The following is a 14,200-nucleotide window of genomic DNA, read 5'->3' on the forward strand; positions in this document are numbered from 1 at the left end:
GCTCGCGCAGATTCATGAATTACCTCACCTCTCCTTACCTCCAATCATCTAACTCCACACTTCAGACCCCTATGCCCGTCAGCCCATAAATTTTGCCCCAAGCCCCGGATCAGGAGACAGATCTGAGAGCACATGCCTCCTGTCTCCTCGCAGATAGATCTCGCAAATAAAGCTACTTTTCTTTTCCCAAAGGCTGATGCTGTAATAAGCGGCTCTTTATGCACACTGGGTGGCCAGCCCTTGCTCAGTAACAAGACCCTATATGACAACGGAACCTTAACCCACAACCTGCAGCAACCTGCCCCCGAAACCAGCCCCCTTATCTGTAATAAACTGCACAGGAAGCCAGCCGGCTATGGCAGGACGTCAAACTGCTCTCTCCAGTAACAAGCAGGAAGGCAAACAAAAACCCCTGTAACAATCAGTCTAAACGCCCTGGGGGTCTTTTCACGGAATGGGAGAAGGCTGCGGTCTAGAAGGTCTACTAAGCCATTATACCGAACTCAGAGGTTAGTTGGCGGGACTAAGTCACCGCCCGGGAGCAGAAAAGGCTCTTCTCTTCTCAAGTCACCGGCTCCGCGAGCCCGGGTCTGGAAGAGAAGTGGTCCTCCCAGTTTAGCACGCCACTCTGGCCCAACCTCTCGTCTCGACTGCTTTTCCGCCCGTCAACGCCTTTTCTGATTGGTGCAGGTCTTCGCCGTGCGTGATGACGTCACGAAACGGCGGCGTTTCTATAAGAGCGCGGCGGAGGCTGTGGCGTTTCTTTTTCTCGGTTACAAGGGGGTGCGCTCAGGTGGGTTGTGCAGCCTTGCTTTGTAATCTGCTTGTGGCTTGTACGGTCGCGTGGGTCTTGTGAGCTTTGAAGAGTACGGTAAAGAGTTTGGGGGTGAGGTGAGGGTGGTTGGACAAGGCCGCAACGTGGTGGTTGAGTTACACTAATTATAAAACTTTCAGGGACGGTTCTCGCGAGATGATCTTTGGGCTCCACGAGGTTCTAACGTAGTTGTGGGACTGCGCAGGCGCCACCGGAACTCAAGCTTAGCTTTCCTTTCTGCGCAGGCGCAAACAGGCGAGCGGGGCAAACATGCCGGTGGCCCGGAGCTGGGTTTGTCGCAAAACCTATGTGACCCCGCGGAGACCCTTCGAGAAGTCTCGCCTCGACCAAGAGCTGAAGCTGATCGGTGTGTGGCCAGGGCAGGGTTTCGGGGTCGAGGGAGGCCCGGCACGTGGGTCAGGCCGCGCACGTGCTGGTTCTGTTCGGGTCCTCCAGCTTGTCTCCCTCCGTCTCCCCCAAGTTCGGGACCGTTCGTGGTTTGGGAAGATTTTCAGTGTCCCGAAGCCGCCAGTCCGGCTTTTGCACGCGTCCGGGGGACTCAGCTGGTTTTCCCGTCAACACCCCCGTTCTCTCTGCAGGCGAGTATGGGCTCCGGAACAAACGTGAGGTCTGGAGGGTCAAATTCACCCTGGCCAAGATCCGCAAGGCCGCCCGGGAGCTGCTGACGCTGGACGAGAAAGACCCGCGGCGGCTGTTTGAAGGTGCGTGCGAGCCCGCAGGAGAGGGGCGAGGGGCTGCGGTTCTGCCAGGCCCGCTGGGCCGGTGATCGGAGGTGTCACACTGAGCGGGTGGAGCCAGCTTTTAAACCTGGGAGTTCAGTGGGAATCGTGAGGTAGGAAAGTGAGTCTGGATCCAAATCTCTGCCCTATTCCTCGTGTGTGTGACTTCGGAGCTTAGATTTATTCTTGACTAGAATTAGGATTCATAATGTCCGGCAAGCCTGGGCACCTGGCTGTAGCCGTGTAAAATGGAGCAGAGCAGTTCTCCTTAAGTGTCCTGTTGGAAGTTTCTGAAGTGTCTGGTGGTGCCAGCAGGGAGGGGGCTCGGGGGTGTACATTGCCTGCTTTCATAAGGTGGTCAGGCACATTGAGGTGACGTCTCCAGAGGCCTGAACTGGAGGGGACCTGTGCATGTCTCAGGGAAGAACATTTCAGGGAGGGGATGCAGGTTGTATAGCAACTTGAGGCTTTAAGAAAGGTTGTGGTAAGATACACGTTATGTAACAGAACTTACCGTCTTTTTTTTTTTTTTTAAGATTTCTTCTTAAAGTCTTAAATTTCAATTTTGAGGTGGGGGAATTAATGGAGGGCTTTCTAGAGCAAAGATTGGCATGATCACACTCAAATTTTAATAGTGCCTCTGAGGTTGTGAGGTGGCGGTGAGATTAAAATAGCCGATGTCTTGTAAGGATTTGCTGAATGTCTTTTGCTAAACTCTTCACCTGACAGCCTTGTAGGGGTAGTTGTATCACTGTGTTACCCGTTAGCAAATGGTTGGAGAGGCCTCCCACCATAGTGGGACGGAGGGCAGGCTCTGGAGTCCAGGTGAACTCAGTGACAGGGATGGAATGAGATGATTTTTGAGGAACGTTAGGGAATGGAACCAAAACTTGAAACAGTCTCTTAAATGTAAGAAGTAAACTAAGCAGTTCCTTAACTTGGTGAGAGTGTGTCCTGGGTGTGGAAGAGATGTGTGTACAGTATGTAGTTCCGACAGCTGTGAAGTCGGGCTGTCGATGGATCTGTAACTTGTTTCCTTTTTAACAGCTTTTATGGGGATAAAATTTACGTATCTTACAATTTACTCATTTAAAGTGCCTGAAACTTGTTTTTAGGTACCTGTGAAATATGCCACCTCACAGCTGTCATCTTGAGATAGCACTTGTGGCCTGAGCTTAGGGAATCTTGGTTTGTGGTGAAAAGCAGAGGGGCTGGGAGTCGGGAGGCCTGGCTCCCTCAGGCACCAGGGTTTTCTTAAATTTCAGTCAGGTTACTAGTGTGATTTTCCTCCCAACCCATGACTAAGGAAGGAAGTGCTTGTACACCTGAGCCTTGTTAAGCGTGAGTGGTTGTCTGCATCAGAGGTCAAGAAAGGCTTGGTGCTGTTTAACCATTACAAATTTATCGCATTTAGATCTGTTCTAGGCTCATGAATGTTAGAGGTGTTCATTCTTATTTTGTTCATAAACGAACCCCTTTGACAGTCTCATCAAAGTTCCAGAGTCTGCTGCCCCACGGATGCTGATGCTGGGTGGGGCCTTCTCCCGGAGTGAGGCCAGGCGCCTGCTGGTTCTGGTCTGGGGGACTTTCTGAAGAGACAGCTAATCACAGTGAAACTTGTTCAAGTCTGTAGTTAGATGATAACCCATCATGGGGCAAAGAGATGACCCAAGCGGGCTTGAGCAGCAGGTGTCCAGGGATGATCTGTGGTTTTCCAGGGCAGAAGTGGAAGCAGCAAGGGGAAGGCAGCAGCTCAGGTAGTACACTTTCTAGTAAGTGAAGCCATTCAGGCGCAGGACAGGAAGGAGCCTGCGAGCTCTGCCTCTGGTACAGCCTGGCCTTTCCCACTGAGGTGTGCGACTCTGGGCAAGAAGGTTCTGTGAGTCTCATCTGTTGGAAAGACTCATTCTCACTACAGCCAACATTTGGCTGGCGGTTCATTCAGGCACTTTAGAGGTATGAACTCCATCCTCACAGCAGCTTAAGAAGGACAGGTGTTATATCCATCTTTCGGGTCAGAAACTAAGGCACTGCAATGCTTGCCGCCTGCCATAACGACCAGGACTCTTTGCCACAGCGGTGCCCACTGGTTGACATTTGTAAAATGTGATTGTTAATGCTTTGGCCAAGTGGAGGCCCTGTCACCGTTTTCAGTCATTGGACGTGCTCCTGTTGAAGATAAGTTTATCAATGTGCATTGAAAATTAATTTTGTGTTCATATCTGATAGGGCTTTTCCTATATTGATGGAATAGTTGACCCTTCCTCATTGTTCTTTTTTAAGGATATAGATGGGTAATAGTAAATGTGAAATAGTTTGTTTTTTTTTTTAATAATAGTGGTTTTATTTTATCAAGAGTCTCTAAAAGGTTTTAAACTTTGAATTACTGTCAGATTTCTATTTTATACTGTAAGGAAAAAAGGCACGCTATGTCCAAACTGGTAGATAATCCCAAACTCATTTATATTTACCTTTGGATATAGTTTTGTATTAATATTGGAATATCATTAAGTCTTTAAGTTCAGCATTCATTAGAGCAAAGAATGGGGCCATGTTGCCGTTTGGGGCGCTGGGAAAGGTGTAACGTGTGTCTCATTGTGATTCCAGCCCCCTCCCTCCGTTCACTCTGCCAGGAGGTTTTGTCTTCACAAAGGCAGCCACCTTTCCTTCACGCTTCCCCTGGGGGACAACGGTGCCGGGGATATTGGACAAGCCCAGTAACGCTGGTCCGTTGTTTATGAAGTGTGCTTGGATTTTGTTTTGCTGTCACTGAAGATAAGACGACACTTCACGAAAAGTGAAACTAATCCTTTCTAAGGAAGAACGTTTTGGGCTTTCACCCCACTGTCAGGGTGTTGATTATGAGGCTGTGTGGAGATGAGCACAGTGAGCCTGCGTGTAGGGGCTTGTCCCCACCATCCCAGGGGCAGGGCAGAGTAGTGTTTGGAACCATGGGCTTCGGTTGACCCTGGGCAAGGCCTCCTGAGCCTGCGGTTGTCGGACTAAAGATAGAAGCTGACATCTGCTGGATTACTTATGCCGTGCATTGTTAGGTTATATACACGCCGTCTTTTTTTTTAGTGGAAGCTCCCACAGATAAAATGGTTAAATGAATGACATACTGAGCTTAAACATGCCCAGTCTTAGACTTTTTTCAGCCCAGTGTCAAGTCCTTTGAAGGGCGTTATCTCATTTATTGCTGTCAACTCCGAGGGAAGTTCTCCTTTTTTCAGGTGATAACACAGTGGTGGGTAGTCACCTGGCCCCATTGGTAAAGTGGATATAATCATAGTAATGTGCCTTAGGGGATGTGAGGATTACCTGAGTCTCCCAGTGGCTTGTACATTGAGTTCTGTATCAAATTAGCTCTGACTTCCCACTTCGTCGGACGACCATGATATGGCGCTACTAAGAGGAGGAGGATTTGCACTCAAAGAAGTCTGAGGTCAGCCAGAACCCCAAATCAGTGCTTCCTTCCCCTCTTATCAGGCAATGCTCTGCTGCGGCGACTAGTCCGCATCGGGGTGCTGGACGAGGGCAAGATGAAGCTGGATTACATCTTGGGTCTGAAGATAGAGGACTTCTTGGAGAGGCGCCTGCAGACCCAGGTCTTCAAGCTGGGCTTGGCCAAGTCTATCCACCACGCCCGAGTGCTGATCCGCCAGCGCCACATCAGGTACTAGCTCTCACAGGCTCCCTGAGTCCTCCCCTACTCCATCCCTTCTGATGGTTCCCCTCACTAAGCCTGCTCGTCCCTATCTTCTATGCAGCCCTTGGAGGTGACAAAGGTGTGAGCTCCCCTTGAGGGTACAGACTGCCCCCCTGCGAACAGCCCGTGGGGGATCTGGGGGCAGCCTCATCCCCCCATAGCCCAGCGCAAGGGTCACTGCGGCTTGAGCCGTACACCTTGCGAAGGCTTCTACCAGGCGTGCAGGCAGCTGGACAGGTAATAATAGCTCTTGGTGTTGCCAGTTGAGAGAAGTCATTGGGCTGCGACTGGCTTGTGTGGGTTCAGCTCTCTACTGGGCCCACTTGTGAATTCATTCCAAATCCTCATCATCATTGCATTCTTGCACTTCACTGGGAAGTGCAGTGTTGTGAAGACTGAACTTGGCGAGTTCATTCCCCACAGTCCAGGGTCTGACACTCGAATGCCAGGGACTGTAGGAGGAGCCTGGCTGGTCAGGGTGGCAATGAAGAGATCAGAGGGCACATGAGTCTTTGGGTACTCAACTTGCCCTTTCTGTAAAATGGGCACCATTTGGGGGAAGTTGCAGTAAGAGGGTAAGGTATATTTGCACACTGAATTTCTGCCTCAGCCCTTCACTAGCCCTGTGACCCATGAGTTTGAGTTTACACGCTGCCACCTCACCTCATTGGCTTTGTGGTCTTCGGTGGGCTACCTCTGAATTTCTGTCTCCTGTAAAATGTGAACAAAAAACTTGTCTCAAAGCGGTTGTGAGTTGGGTGATGCCCTAAAACCCCCCCGAGCAGCACGGGAGTCCACAAGATCAGGAATGCCCCTTGGTGGCACTCAAGTCACTGCAGCTGTAGTACCAGCCGTACCAGCCATACCAGCTGCAAAGCACAAGTGAAGAGTAGAGTGGGGTCTCGTCTTGGCGTGGGGTCCTGTTTCCTCCAGTCCCCTTCACCTGCCACCCCCCGCCCCCCAGGGTCCGCAAGCAGGTGGTGAACATCCCATCATTCATCGTCCGCCTGGATTCCCAGAAGCACATCGACTTCTCTCTGCGCTCTCCCTATGGGGGTGGCCGCCCAGGCCGCGTGAAGAGGAAGAATGCCAAGAAGGGCCAGGGCGGGGCCGGAGCTGGTGATGATGAGGAGGAGGATTAAGCCCACAGCCTCTGCTGGGCTGGTGGAGTGTTTAGTTTTCCAGTCGGATAATAAAGCAGCATCAACGCTTTGGGACTGGTGTTTGTTGGTGTCTTTCCCTTCCGCTCTGCACAGCGCCTTCTGCACTGAGAAGCAGCTCCGGTGGGTCCCTGACCAGGTTACCTCAAGCCTAGTCATACCTTCCGAGTGTCGCCTCCTGCTGCAAGGGGCTGGCTGTCTCTGTGTTCAGATACTTGTGACTGCCTACTAGATGGTGGTCCTTGTCCATTTGGGGGAGGGCTACTGTAGTGAACAAAAGAGCATCTTTACATGCCGCTTCATATCACAGCTGGGAGAAGTGTTAGGGAAAAGTTCTTTGAGTCAAAGGAAATTCTCAGCGCACCATTTACATGTGGGGGTGGGGAGGAGTTTTCAGGCAGAGGAAGGAGCAAGTGAAGGTAAGGGCCAGCCTGGATTTCCGGCCCTTTAACCCTGAGCCCTGGCTTTCTGACTGAGCCCATCAAGGATAGCCCACCAGGGAGGAGTTGCTGGTGAAGATGAAATACTTTAATTGCATTTTTGGTGGGGAGCATTTGATGAAACCTGTAGGCTGATTTCAAAGCTTAGGGTGTGGTTGATGGGCAAGTTCCTGGTTTTATTCCTAAGATGTGAGTTCAGTGAAGTGGGAAATAGTAAGTCCAGATTAGTGGGGACTAATTGGGGACTTCTGAGGTTCCCTGCACCTGCCCGCCCCCCATCCCCGCATTTGGAATTTCTGAACACATGATCAGAGGGAGCAGGCTTGGCTTCCCTTTTCTCTGCTGCTTGAAAAGCCTCAGGAAGAAGGGGCTTGGTCTCAGGAAATGTGAAACACTTGGAATTGAGCAACCCCTAAGCGATTGCAGCCGCTCCCTGCACGCTGTGGTCGGTCCCTGTCTGGGGGCGTTTGGGCTCAGCTCAATTAAGTGCCCACCCAGCTTCACAGAGACTCGGGATCCCTTGACGCTGCCAAATTGCTGTGAAGCCTCCGTAAGACTCCAGTCCTTGAGCTGAAGGGCTGGGCGGTAGGCCCTCCCCTCCTCGCACCCCAAGGTTGCCATTTGTGTGATATGGCCTTGAGCAGTTCCATGGGATCCCTGCAGTCATTGGGGTCCTTTAGTAGGGACTAAGATCAGTTTTGTAATGTTGGTGGAATCCCAGGCGGCAAGGTCCCAGAAGCTCCTGATGGCCCACATTAAGTCTCCAAGGGGCTGGAGTTCATTAGATGGGTGTCCCTGGGGGTAGCTCCAGTGCCCTCTGGGGTCTCTGCAGGCCCCTTCCTCGGAGTGTGGCGTCTACGTCTTGTCCTGGGCTAGTGGGTGGCCAGAGCAGCGTACATGCTGGGCTCATCAGGGGACTCCCTTGACGGGGAGGAAGGGGGTGCAGTTGTCTCCCGTCTGAGGGACAGGTGGTTCAGCTGGGCGTAGGTCACGTCTTGGGTGTCTTCAGATGTCACAGCCTAGAGTTGGGCGAGAGGAAGGCATGTGGTTGGGGTGGAGGGCGATGGGGAGGAAAAACACTCTCTGGGGGTCGTCGTCAGGGCCCTACTAGAGTCAGTGAGTGGCGGTGGGGGTGGGCTCTTCGATTCTACCCTTGCCTCTCCTTCAGTCTGTGTCTTTTGGGGTCTGAGGGAGGATGGATGTGAAATTTCAACGCCTGTGATGGCAGTTGGAAGTGTGAGTCTGGTGCTGATGAGAGGTCCGGACTGGAGACAGGAATTGGCCATGGAGCCAGCAACATGAAGGGACAGTCAGACCCCAAGCACCCCTACAAGGGAGTTAGATTATTCACTGGGGTGAGCTGGCTGAGCCTGCTGTGGTGTAAGGAGCCGATCTTCACCTGCATTACGTTGGAGGCCCAGTGGGTTTGACACAACCGTGGGACAGACGGGAAAGAGAATGAACAGAAAACCGAGAGCTGAGCTGGGCTATAGGACACTTTGTGCGGATTTAAAAGGCCCAGGGCTTGGATTTCAGCCCCTTTGGGCAGGGCACAGACTTTTCAGCCCTAACCCTCATCCTGCCAGCTCCACCTGAGCTCAAAGGTCAGAGGAGGCCAGCATAGGTGACCAAGGAGAGCGTGAGGTTGCAGCAGCTGGAGATAGCCGTGTGCTTCCAGAAGGGAGACGCTGCAAAGGCTGAGTGGTGTGAGGGAGAAGTTTCCACTGGATTTAGGGTGTGAACAAGGAGATGTAGGTGTCCTGGTCAGGACTAGAGGGAGCTCACCTGAATGTCCAGCTGTCTGTCCTCCTCGGGCTCTGTGTCTTTTATGACAGCATCTGGTGGGGACAGAATAAGTGGGTCCCGTCTTTTGCCAAGAGTCCCTGAAATCTCACATGGCATGACCCAGAGACGGTCAGTGACTTGGCTAAGGCCGCATAGGACCAGTTTCCTGCACTCTCACCCCCAAGACCAGAACCCCCTCCAGCCAATCCCCAGTCTCCACTGCCCCCTTCTCTGGGCCCATCTCCCCAAGGACAGCCCCTCGTCCCCTTACACAAGTTCTCCTCCTGGACCTCAGCAGGTGGGCGGGAGCTGGGGGAGGAGACAGGAGTGTTAGGAGGCAGCGAGGGGCCCTGGGATGGGGTGGGAGTCTGGGGGTCTTCAGGAGAGGTCTTACCTCTTCTGCAGGCCTTTGTCCTCAGGCGCTGACGCTGCAGCCACTGCAGGAAGTTGGAAATCAGCCTCCAACCCATCCAGAACCCTCCCCTAGGGCCGCATTAAGATCTGCGGAGGGTCTAAGAACTGAAAGGGTGGTAATTCCCTCCCACCGCCATATGGAATTCAAGAGAAAGCAGTTCTAAATGATAAAAAAGCTAAACTTGTATGTATTTCCAGACATTTCATAAGTGAAGAAGCTGAAAGAATACTCCAGAATACTTAGGTGTATATGTTGACATTAATCAGTTCTTTTTTCTCTCACTGGGAAATGCTGCAAAGAATCTTTTTCTAGGCTGACTTTCCCTTCTATTTGGCTTCCCTCTGGCTGGTTCCCTAAGCCCACGTCCTCCTGTGACCTGGGTCACCCTGTTCCCTACTCACCCGACATCCTGTGTTTGCCCTCACGCCGGTGCCGGAAGAGGAGGAGGAGGAGGAGGAGGAGGGAGAGCAACAGGACGAAGGCCACTGAGACCCAGATCAGAGGCTTCAGGTACCACTGGAAACCTTGGGCACGAGTGACGACACACATAGGCCAATGATGACGTTTAATTGAGCACCTACTGTGTGCCACACACATGCTAGGGTCTGTGCGTTCATCTCTAACCCTTGCAACAGTCATGCAGCATCTGCAAACCACCTACTTTACAGATGAAAAAAATTGAGGCACAGAGAGGTAAATCATGTTCCCAGGTCACCCAGCCTGAAGTGGCAGAGCTGGGACTGGAATCCAGAACGGTGGGTTCCCTTGTTTTGTCTATTATCATTTTTTATGACTGTCCCCTTACTCTCCAGGCAGAACACGAGTGCAGAGACCTGTCCTGCAAACACAATCCCTCCCCCACCCCCCTCTCCCAGCCCACGTCCGTCCCCTACTCTGCAGAGGGCTGGCACCCCCAATGGGGGCCTGTGTGCACATGGAGTGTGTGCGTCTGGGAAGGGCAGGAGGGACGGCTGTCCTCCCTGAGCTCTCGGGGCTAGGCCCCAGGCTGAGGGCTTTCTCTCTGAGGGGCATGGTGGAGGCCTACTGTGCAGAGAGGACCCTCAGGCTCGGAGAGCAGTGTGCTTCGTCCAAGATCCCACAGGTGGGCAGTAGCAGCATTGGTGTTTGAACCCGGGGGTGTCCTTGCCCCAACTCCACGGCTCCTCCTGGACGGGCTGCGCCCCTGAGCGTGTGGAGGAGAGCTCAGACACCGTCTCTGTCCCCACACTCTGTCCACGCAGCCTTCTTGGACCGCGCAATCGGAGAAACTGGTCCCAAGGAGAAGGTGGAACTTTCCTCAGGTCACCATCTGAGAAAGGGACTGAGCCAAGACCAGACCTGAGCCCCTCCCACGCACCACCTCCCCACAGAGACCCTCACCTACCCCTCCTTGTGCCTGACTCTGGGTGAGGGGCCGATTCTCAGAGCCACCGCCAGATCAGGACGGGAGGTGAGGGGGGCTGCCATTCTCCTCACTTCAGCCTGGCTGCCACTGCCCTCGGCTGGGTGCCAACGTCTCCCTCTGCCATGATGCTCCATCTGCTGTCCGCCCAGCCTCACAGCCCCTGAAGCCCCATGGCTCCCCGTATCTCTGCCCAACTCAGCCCCCCTGGGAGACAAGCCACGTCAGAGCGGGTCGTCTTGGTCCCCTGGGGATCAGCCTCTTCTAGGCAACATTCTTCTGTCTCTGGGTGAGGGGCTTCTAGGACTGGACACTGGAGGAGGATCAGGAGGCGGTGCCTCTGGCCTGTTCTCCTTTTGTCAGCCCTGAGTCCTCCCCAGCTGTCTCCACTCAGCACAGATGTATCTGGACCTCAGGGATGAGGATGAGGATGAGGATGAGTCAGGAATGGAAATTGCTTCGGCTTTTTCCATCCCTCTGAGAGGGGAGGTTCCCCTCTGGCTGACCTGCCTTCTGTGACCCCCTCACTCCCATCCCAGCCCAGATCTCCCCTGGGAACAAGACCCTGAACTGACCGTGAGGACACAAGGGGCACCACTGGGCCTCCTCACCTGAGACCTGGAGCTCCAGGGGGTCACTGGGCAGTGACAACAGGTGGGGGGAGGTGCTGTCTGAACCGTAGCACCTGTAGGTCGCCTCGTGGTCTGAGGTCACAGGACCGATGGTGAAGTTGGCCTGAAAGGGGGCGGCCGTGTCCTGCAGACGAAGGAGCTGGGGAGGAGCAGGTGACCCCTCCTTGGACAGATGGAAGGTATCCAACCAGATCTCAGAGCGACACTGCAGGGTCACGTTCTCTCCCCAGGACGCTGAGGGCCCCGGCTGGGCTGAGAGGGAGGGTTTTTTGTACATTCCTGAGGGAGAGGAATGTTGTGATGTGTAGAGAGCTGCCCCCTCCCCACACGGCCCTTGACCGGAGTTGAAGACCACCATCCTCTCTCCAAGGACTCTGTCTGTGACCCCCTCTCAGCTCCTCTCTGTCTTTTATCTCCTGGAGCCTCACTCCGCCTTTCTCACTCCCTCTCCTTAGACCATGGCCCCATCTCAGTCCCTGCTCCAGGACCCTCTCTCTGGACCCCATCACCACGAGGGGTGACCCTAGGCCCAGCACCCTGGGCAGACGATCAGGACATGGGGCTCCTCACCCATGATCAGGATGTCCAGGGGTGCGCTCGGGGCCGACCACGCGTAGGAGAGGTTGTGTCCACCATAGCATCTGTACTGGCCCCCGTGGGTGTGGCTCACATGGCCGAAGGGGAAGTCAGGCGCTGTGCTGCCCATGAAGATGCTGCGGGGGTCTGAGTCCCTCATCCCTGGTAAGAGCGAATCTGTCAAAGTCGGCCTCTGAGCGACACTGGAGGGTCAGGTTGTCTCCAGAGAGCACCAGCGAGCCTAGGCTGGGCTGAGAGGGAGGGCTCCTTGTACACACCTGGAGAGAAGGAACAGTGGCATCGAAGGGGACGCACACCCCACATTGCCCACTGGGGCTACAGTGAGAGCTCTCACTGGTCGACCCCCAAACATCCTGCTCTGTGGTTCAGGACCCAGGAGGTCAAGTCACCAACCCTCGTCACCCCCAGGGCTCCACTGGATGCACAGCTTAGGTTAGTCATTTTGGGGTCCCAGGAAAGAGGTGGGTCAGGGGACCCCTCACCTGTGACCTCAAGATGCAGAGGGCCACTGGGGTGTGACCACACATATGGGTAGGAGTGGGGATTATAATAGCATCTGTAGGTTCCCCCATGGGAGGTGTTCACTGGGTCCACAGGGAAGACAGCCGGCTCCCTCCAATGATGGATCCTCGATTCCACGTGTCGGGGAGGATCAGCTCCTCCCTCCTTCAGCAGATGGAAAGTGACAAATGTGACCTCTGAGCTACACAAGAGGGACACATTCACTCCTGATGCCACCACAGGGCCTGGGTGGGCTGAGAGGGAGGGTGCGCTGTAGACTCCTGAGGGAGAAGGAGGGAGCTGTGTTAGAGAGGCGACCGTCAGCTCACACGCCCCGGGTGTGGACTGTGAGGGCTGAGGTCCCCTGAGCCCACACTCCTTTCCTTCTGCCTGTGAGGAGGAGCCCACAGTGGGAGGGGACCTGGCTCCTCCCCCTTACCTGTCACCAGCTAGGCGCAGCGGGTCACTGTGCTCTGACCAGCCGTTCCTGTTCCTGCGGATGTGATAGGCACACTGATACAGCCCTGCAGTCTGTGAGCTCATAGATTCGATGGAGAAACTGGTCTTGTTGCTGGAGTCCTGTTAGGCCTTTTTGCCCGTGGCTGTAACCTCCCACAGACACGTCAGCCTGCAGTGAACCCTGACACCAGATGGTCACAGTGCTTCCCCGGGTGACCATGGGGCCTGGGTCAGCCCAGATGGAGGGTTTTGGGGGGGTTCCTGGAAAGAAATCAGAGCTGAAGTGTCAGCGGAGACCTTCTCCCCTCAGCTTGCCCGGCTGTCAATCAAGGCCCCTCCCAGACTGGTCACCTCAGCCCAGACCCTCTGAGCTCCTTCCACCTGCCCAGGGCGTTCACTGGGCTGAAGCAGGAGGTGTGGGGAGGACTCACCCGCCTGTACCTGGTTCCACAGGCCCCGACACAGCGCTGGAAAAGAGTCCCCTGTGAGGGCACATCCCCCAACCCGCACACAGAAGCTCCAGGCCTGGTCTGGGACCCTGAGCACTGGGGTCAGACCTAGGACTGAGCACGTCTGTCCTCCCCCAAGAAGTCCTGCCCCCACTGAGCCTCCTGAGTCCTGGGTCTCAGGGATCAAGACCTGGGAGGGGAGCAGACACTATCCCTCCTCTTTTCCCCAAAGCTCACCGAGGCAGAGGAGGGCAGTGAGGGTTGCGTTCCTGATGCTGCCTCCCATGGTCCCCAGTGGTGCAGACGACTTATAAAGTCCACAGAACCCTGCAGGACAGACAGACGACCAGGATGTGACAAGATCCAGTCTCTGTGTCATGGTTTCCTCATAAGCAGTTTCTCACAGGAAGGGGAACAGCCCCTCCCAGGGCCGTGCTCTGCTCTCCCTGAAGGATGGGACTGCAGAGACCTCAGGCCCAGGGGACCTTCCAGACCAGATCTGAGTCCCTGCACACAGACACACTCTGCTTCTATGGCTTATGCCAAATGAATCCAGAGAGACGCTTATCCCAGAACATGAGAGTAGAGGACGATGCAGGACAGGGCCTGGGAGCCAGCCCATTTCAGTGCCAACGCTGACTCTCCCTCTTATAGGGGCTTTGTGGCCTGTGGCAAAGAACTTCCCTTTGCTGAGCTTCTGTAAATGCAAATTTTCTTCCTTTGTTTCATCAGCCGGGCAATCAGTCAATATTTACTGACCAGTTACCATGTCCGGTCTCGGTGCCAAGAGCTGGAGGGTCATTGGTGAAGCTGACAGATTCTTTCCTTGGACTCAAGGGTTCGGATGACTGAAGACAGACATTACAAATATTTAGGTGGCAAACAATTCACTTGTAGTCTTGTTTTAATACAAGTTGGAAGAAGAAGGAAAAAAAAACAGGGGACAATGAGATTCAATAACAGACTTCCTGCACCGTGGGCCTTGGTTGTGAGAGATCTTTTGGGGGAAGCAGTGACCCAAGGCGTGAGCAGGGGTTAGCCCAGAGGTGGTGGTGGGGGCTTCCTTGCCTACAAAGATCTGAGCTGTTCTCAGAATT

General features: G+C 54.1%; 2 protein-coding genes across 2 annotated transcripts in view; one reads left to right on the forward strand and one right to left on the reverse strand.

The window, feature by feature from the left end:
- Positions 1–693: 693 nt before the first annotated feature.
- On the forward strand, positions 694–6,478 carry RPS9 (ribosomal protein S9). The gene is made up of 5 exons (XM_008542625.2): positions 694–793; positions 1,060–1,181; positions 1,414–1,536; positions 5,044–5,230; positions 6,228–6,478. The coding sequence occupies exons 2-5, from the start codon at positions 1,085–1,087 to the stop codon at positions 6,403–6,405; spliced, it is 585 nt and encodes a 194-aa protein (XP_008540847.1). The 5' UTR covers positions 694–793; positions 1,060–1,084; the 3' UTR covers positions 6,406–6,478.
- Positions 6,479–6,929: 451 nt separating this feature from the next.
- The window catches only part of LOC103566289 (leukocyte immunoglobulin-like receptor subfamily B member 3), a 28,026-nt gene continuing 20,755 nt past the window's right edge, over positions 6,930–14,200 (reverse strand). The window contains 9 exon segments of the mRNA XM_070558456.1: positions 6,930–7,882; positions 8,649–8,701; positions 8,920–8,957; positions 9,043–9,085; positions 11,077–11,376; positions 11,668–11,788; positions 11,790–11,915; positions 11,917–11,951; positions 12,177–12,476. Of these exon segments, the coding sequence (XP_070414557.1) occupies positions 7,736–7,882; positions 8,649–8,701; positions 8,920–8,957; positions 9,043–9,085; positions 11,077–11,376; positions 11,668–11,788; positions 11,790–11,915; positions 11,917–11,951; positions 12,177–12,476 (1,163 nt within the window). The 3' untranslated portion in view covers positions 6,930–7,735.

Source organism: Equus przewalskii, chromosome 9, assembly GCF_037783145.1.
Source record: "Equus przewalskii isolate Varuska chromosome 9, EquPr2, whole genome shotgun sequence".
Lineage (NCBI taxonomy): Eukaryota > Metazoa > Chordata > Mammalia > Perissodactyla > Equidae > Equus > Equus przewalskii.

What these genes read in the sequence shown, in the direction of transcription:
- RPS9 (XM_008542625.2), top strand. Translation starts at nt 1,085, where the DNA reads ATGCCGGTGGCCCGGAGCTGGGTTTGTCGCAAAACCTATGTGACCCCG. An exon ending in CCCGCGGCGGCTGTTTGAAG is followed by an intron (nt 1,537 to 5,043) that starts GTGCGTGCGAGC and finishes CCCTCTTATCAG; the next exon opens with GCAATGCTCTGCTGCGGCGA. An exon ending in ATCCGCCAGCGCCACATCAG is followed by an intron (nt 5,231 to 6,227) that starts GTACTAGCTCTC and finishes CCCGCCCCCCAG; the next exon opens with GGTCCGCAAGCAGGTGGTGA.